General features: G+C 62.6%; 1 protein-coding gene across 1 annotated transcript; it reads right to left on the bottom strand.

Moving 5' to 3' along the window:
- Nucleotides 1-4: 4 nt before the first annotated feature.
- On the bottom strand, nucleotides 5-1,792 carry LOC104545873 (copine-9-like; the record flags this gene model as incomplete). Its single annotated transcript, XM_010191108.1, has 7 exons — nucleotides 5-92; nucleotides 195-258; nucleotides 378-454; nucleotides 1,030-1,069; nucleotides 1,253-1,356; nucleotides 1,607-1,653; nucleotides 1,752-1,792. Coding segments are annotated over 7 exons (461 nt in total), but the record flags the coding sequence as incomplete, so codon positions are not given.
- Nucleotides 1,793-2,077: the final 285 nt, after the last annotated feature.

Raw genomic sequence — 2,077 nt, 5'->3', positions numbered from 1 at the left:
TTGCTGCGGTAGAACACGAGGAAGGGGTCGGATTTTCCGAAGAAGTCCTTCTTGTCCAGCTTGTTGGCACACAGCTGCATGGTGACGATGTCCTGGGGATGGGGATCGTCATTGCTGGCTGCCTCCTGGCCCCCCAGCCCCAGTGGTCGCCCGTATCTGGGGGTCCGTGCAGCCTTGGGGACAGGGGCGCTCACCCGGCAGTTGCTCAGCTCCTCTGCCAGCAGCAAAATGGTCCCACACCGCTTCCCGGGGACCCCCCTGGGACCAGAGGCTCAGTTTAGGACAAGGAGGGCAGGAGGTGGGGTCAGGGCTGGGGCTCAGCAGCGTGGCCGGTGTCCCCAACTCCCCCCCTTGCCCTGCTGTGGGGCACAACTCACGTGAGGGCTCTCTCCAGGCGGCCCCGCTGTGACCCGATCACTTCCCCCAGCGCCACAAATGCCTGCCCCAGGAAGTCCTGTGTCCCGAGCACAGCGCCATGAGACCCGGGGGGCTCCTGCCACAGCCCCTCACCACCCACACCCCCTCCTCGTCCTCCCAGTGCACCCTCGGGACCTGCCACCTTGTGCCCCAAGAGCCACCCCTTCACCCAGGACCCATCCTGCACCCCCAGGACCATCCTAGGTGCCCACTCCACGTGCTCTGGACCCATCCTGTGCCCCTCAGGCCACCCCATAGCCCTGGACCCACCTCGTGCCCTCTTCAGAGACACCCCGCATGCCCTGGATCCATCCTGCATGCCTTAGGCCACCCTGCACCCATCCTGCATTCCCAAAACCACCCCTGTGATGTGTTCTGACCCCATCTTGCACCCCCATGGGCTGGGTTCCTAGCACAGAGTGGTTTGGTAGACACCTACCTTCTGCCATCCCCATGGGGCACAGAGAGATGGAGAGTGGGTTAGAGCCCCCCAAGGTGGGGGGCACCCATCCCACCCGACAGCACCCGCACAGGGCACAGCCTCGGGGGTGCCCCGCTGTGGTGTCACACCAGGACATCACCCCATGTCCCCCTGGCATGGGCTACGCTCACCTGCTTTAAAATGGAGCAGCTCTTGGAGTCCACGTTGTAGCTGGTGATGGGAGAGCAGAGCCCTGAGCCAGTGCCCTGGCACGCAGCCCCGCTTCCCCCACCTATCCCTGCTTTTTGCCACTGTATCCTTATTTATTATCCTTACTCAGTATCATTATTTATTATGATGGTTTATTACCAACTTGGTGCTTTGTTCTACCCCTTCTCCGGCCGCCCCACTCACACGTCAAAGCGGAGGTTTTGCTTTTCCTCGAAGTAGTAATCGAGGACGAACTTGCGGACGAAGTCGGGGTTCAAGGTGTTGTCGATCACCTCGGTGCGCCCAAACTGCAGGGAGAGGGGTAAGGGTGGCCCCCCCCCATGTCCTGGGACCCCTCCCCAGTCACAGCTGCCCCGGCACTAATCCCAATGGGGGATTAGCACAGCCGGCGGAGCCGGATCATTAGCACGGACACGGAGGGATCATTAGCGTGGACGCGGGTGGCCATATGGGCCCGTTTAACCCAGCAGGGATTAGCCGGGAGTGGGGGCACTGGGGATGGCAGCACCCCCAGCGCAGGACTGGGGCCACACTCACCTCCTTCCACTCGCTGCTCCCTGAGCCCTGCACGAAGAGGACCACCACTGCGGAGAGAGGAGCAGAGCGGGGCTGTCACGCCGTGTCGTGCCATGCTGTGCTGTGCTATGCCACGCCGTGCCATACCCTGCTCCCTGCCACCCACCTGGGTCAGATTTGGAGAAAGTGTCCATGTCCAGCAGGTTCCTGGGGGGACAGAGCCAGGCGTGAGCCACCTGGATGCCACCCACCTGGCTCCGTAGCAGGTTCCCATGTCTTCCCCTCTGATCATGGGACAGCACCGTGCCAGAAGGCCAGGCTGGCACCCAGGGCCATGCGCCCTGTCAAGCTGGGGGGACGCGCTGGCCCCCACTGCGGGGTTTGTCGGGATAGCAGAATGAACGGGGAGCTGCGTCTCCAATGCTGACGGTAATTGAACATGACAGGGAACCCATTTAGAGGATGTAACCTTCCTTCGTGCTGCCGGCACCG

This window comes from Mesitornis unicolor, unplaced genomic scaffold (genome assembly GCF_000695765.1).
Source record: "Mesitornis unicolor isolate BGI_N332 unplaced genomic scaffold, ASM69576v1 scaffold40018, whole genome shotgun sequence".
Lineage (NCBI taxonomy): Eukaryota > Metazoa > Chordata > Aves > Mesitornithiformes > Mesitornithidae > Mesitornis > Mesitornis unicolor.
The sequence above is the reverse complement of the archived record's forward strand: the minus strand, read 5'-3'. Positions and strand labels throughout refer to the sequence as shown.